This window comes from Hipposideros armiger, unplaced genomic scaffold (assembly GCF_001890085.2).
Source record: "Hipposideros armiger isolate ML-2016 unplaced genomic scaffold, ASM189008v1 scaffold_33, whole genome shotgun sequence".
Lineage (NCBI taxonomy): Eukaryota > Metazoa > Chordata > Mammalia > Chiroptera > Hipposideridae > Hipposideros > Hipposideros armiger.
Window position 1 is genome coordinate 900,925 of NW_017731383.1, and position 2,459 is coordinate 903,383.

General features: G+C 64.7%; 1 protein-coding gene across 4 annotated transcripts in view; it reads right to left on the reverse strand.

Moving 5' to 3' along the window:
- TMEM184A (transmembrane protein 184A) overlaps nt 1-2,453 on the reverse strand; it is a 7,475-nt gene extending 5,022 nt beyond the window's left edge. The window contains exons 1-2 of one of the 4 annotated variants that reach the window (XM_019637465.1): nt 2,314-2,453; nt 1,442-1,669 (exon numbers count right to left, since the gene is read on the reverse strand). In XM_019637465.1, coding sequence (XP_019493010.1) covers nt 1,442-1,669 — 228 coding nt within the window. In that variant the 5' untranslated portion in view covers nt 2,314-2,453. The other 3 variants (XM_019637466.1, XM_019637464.1, XM_019637467.1) reach the window with 3 other exon arrangements.
- Between the last annotated feature and the right edge of the window lie 6 nt (nt 2,454-2,459).

The following is a 2,459-nucleotide window of genomic DNA, read 5'->3' on the forward strand; positions in this document are numbered from 1 at the left end:
CACACACACACACACACACACACACACACACACACACACACACAGCCAGTCCCCAAGTTACAGAAGGTCCAGGCTAGACAGAGGGGGAAACCAAGGCCCAGACTGTGGCTGGGACTGGGACTGCCCGACTCAGGATGCCGGGTGCCTGTCCCGCTTGCTGCTCCTTGTCCTGCAAATCACAGCCTACACCAGACCTAAAGCCATTCTGCCACCAGGCAGGAAGGTGTGGCTCTGTGCCAATACAAACGTGCCACCTACCTGTCCAGTCTACCTATCCAGATGCCCAAGGGCAGCTGGGTAAGACAGCGCAAATACTGCCTCCTCCAGGCAGCCCTCCCTGATGGCCCCCACAAGAAGGGACCGCCTCCTCACACCCTGTCAGCTGCACCACAGTCCACCGGGCCCCCCCCTTCCACACTTGCCGTGACTACGTTATATCTGGTTATTTGAGGCCACACAGCAGGTGACTCTGATAGAGGGCCACCCACTTCCCTGCCTGCCAGTCTCCTGACTGCCCCCTGCCTTGGGCTCACCCACCTATCCATTCCCTAGGCCAGTGCCAGCTGACCATCCTGAAGGGTAGCTCTGTTTGCAGCTCCCCCTCAACAGCCTTCTCTGGGTCCCCAGCAACACCAGGCTGAAGGCCACACCCCCACACTGATGTTTGAGGCCCCTCATGTGTCCGTCCTGACCCTCCCGTCCAGGCGGCCCTCTCCCTGGCCTGCCTCCCACGCCAGCTGCGGCCTCTCCGGGGCAGGCACGTTATTCTGAGAACCCTCAGGACCTCCACTGCCCAGTCCCTGACTCTTCCTTGCTGCTGGGCCTGGCTTCTCCGCCTGGGGGGCTGCCCCATCTTCCCAGCCGTGGCTGCTCCAAGCCAGCACGTTGCTTCTGTCCCGTCTCCCTCCTGAGGAGCTTGAGGGGGCAGCCCCTCCAGCCATGCTCTGACCCTGCTCCCAGCTCTCAGCAGCCTGCAGAGCAAAGTCCAAGTCCTCACCAGCCTTCCCCGGGGTCCTGGCGTGCCACGCCTCTGAAGGAAGCAGGACCTTTCCCAGCCTGGCTACGGGAGCCTGGGAAAGACTCCTGACCTCTCTTAGCTTCAGTTTTCTCGTCTGTAAGATGGGACAATACTGCTGACCTCACTGAACAGGCTGAGGCGATGACGGAACACATCAGGTGAGGGGCCCTCTGCTCTTAGCCGGGAAGACCTGCATCTTCAGGCCCGGCTCCCCTGCCACATTCTGGAGAGCTCACCGCCCCTCCCCTACATCCTGCCATGCCACCTCTGAGAGGCCCTGGCACTGCTCCGCCCGGCCCAGCCTCTGATGTCAGCACTGAGGCCATCGCTTGAGTTCCCATGATCCCAGCAGAGCCAGGCTGAGCTGTGGCCATGTCCCCCCGAGAGCAAGGTCCCGAGGGAGGTGCAGAGGGGAGGGCTTACCTGGTGGCAGGTGAGCACCAGGGCGGTCCACACGAAGATGCCTGAGATGCCGCGGGCCAGTGCGGTGGTGAGGAATAGCTGGGAGGTGCCCTGGGAGCTGTTCCCCATGCGGTCCATCTGCAGCCCGGGGGGCACGGCGGGCATGGCTGGCTGGGGCTTGTGCTGCAGCCAGGCTGCCCAGACCAGGGGGGCGTCGGCTGCTCCCAGGAGCCCTGAGGCATTAGTCATCTGCAGAGGCAGGGAGGGCACGGGGAGGAGAGAGCAAAGGTGTTCTGGAGGCCGGAGCAGCCCAGGGTCTGGGAGGGCGGGGGGTACTGGGGGAGGGCTCCCCCGGCTGGCAGCAGGCGCCCAGGGCTGCCCTGGCATTGGTCACTGTCCCTTCCGTGAGAGTCTGCTATGCCCACTTCCTACTCCCAGCAGCCCTGGGTGCCCTCTGTGCTTAGGGACCGGCCTCCAAGGCCTGGGCCTGGGCGCTTCCTTCCTGGGGCTCAGCCACCTGGGTGACTGTGACCTGTGGCAGTCCCCACCTCTGGTGCCCTGGGCTTGTGGGGAGCTCGCTTTTTAGGGACCAAAGGCATCTGGGACAATGAGGGAGCCCCAGTTGCCTGGCCTGCCTGGGGTGGAGTCTGGGGAGCAGGCCAGACTGGCACAGCGTGCAGCAGCGGGGGACGCGGGGGTGCAGTCCAGCACCCACGGGCTCCCTGGGGCCGTCCTGCCTGGGTGCCCAGCTTTGCCACCCGCTAGCCCCACATACCTGTTCTCAGCCACTTGCCAACCTGCTGGGGCACTGGGCACCTCCTTCCTGCTATGCTTCTGGCCCAGCCCTGGCTTCCACCCTCCCTCTCGCCTGGGTCACTGGGCCCAGCGCCTACCTCTCAGGCAGGGAGCTCCTGGCCCAGCCCTGGAAGGCCTGGCCTTCAGGGAAGCCTGGCTGGTCATCCGTGTGGGCTTCACTGGCGGCCCCACTGCAGGTGGCGCAAGGCTGCTACCTGGAGGCTGCACCAGGCCTGGGGGAGGG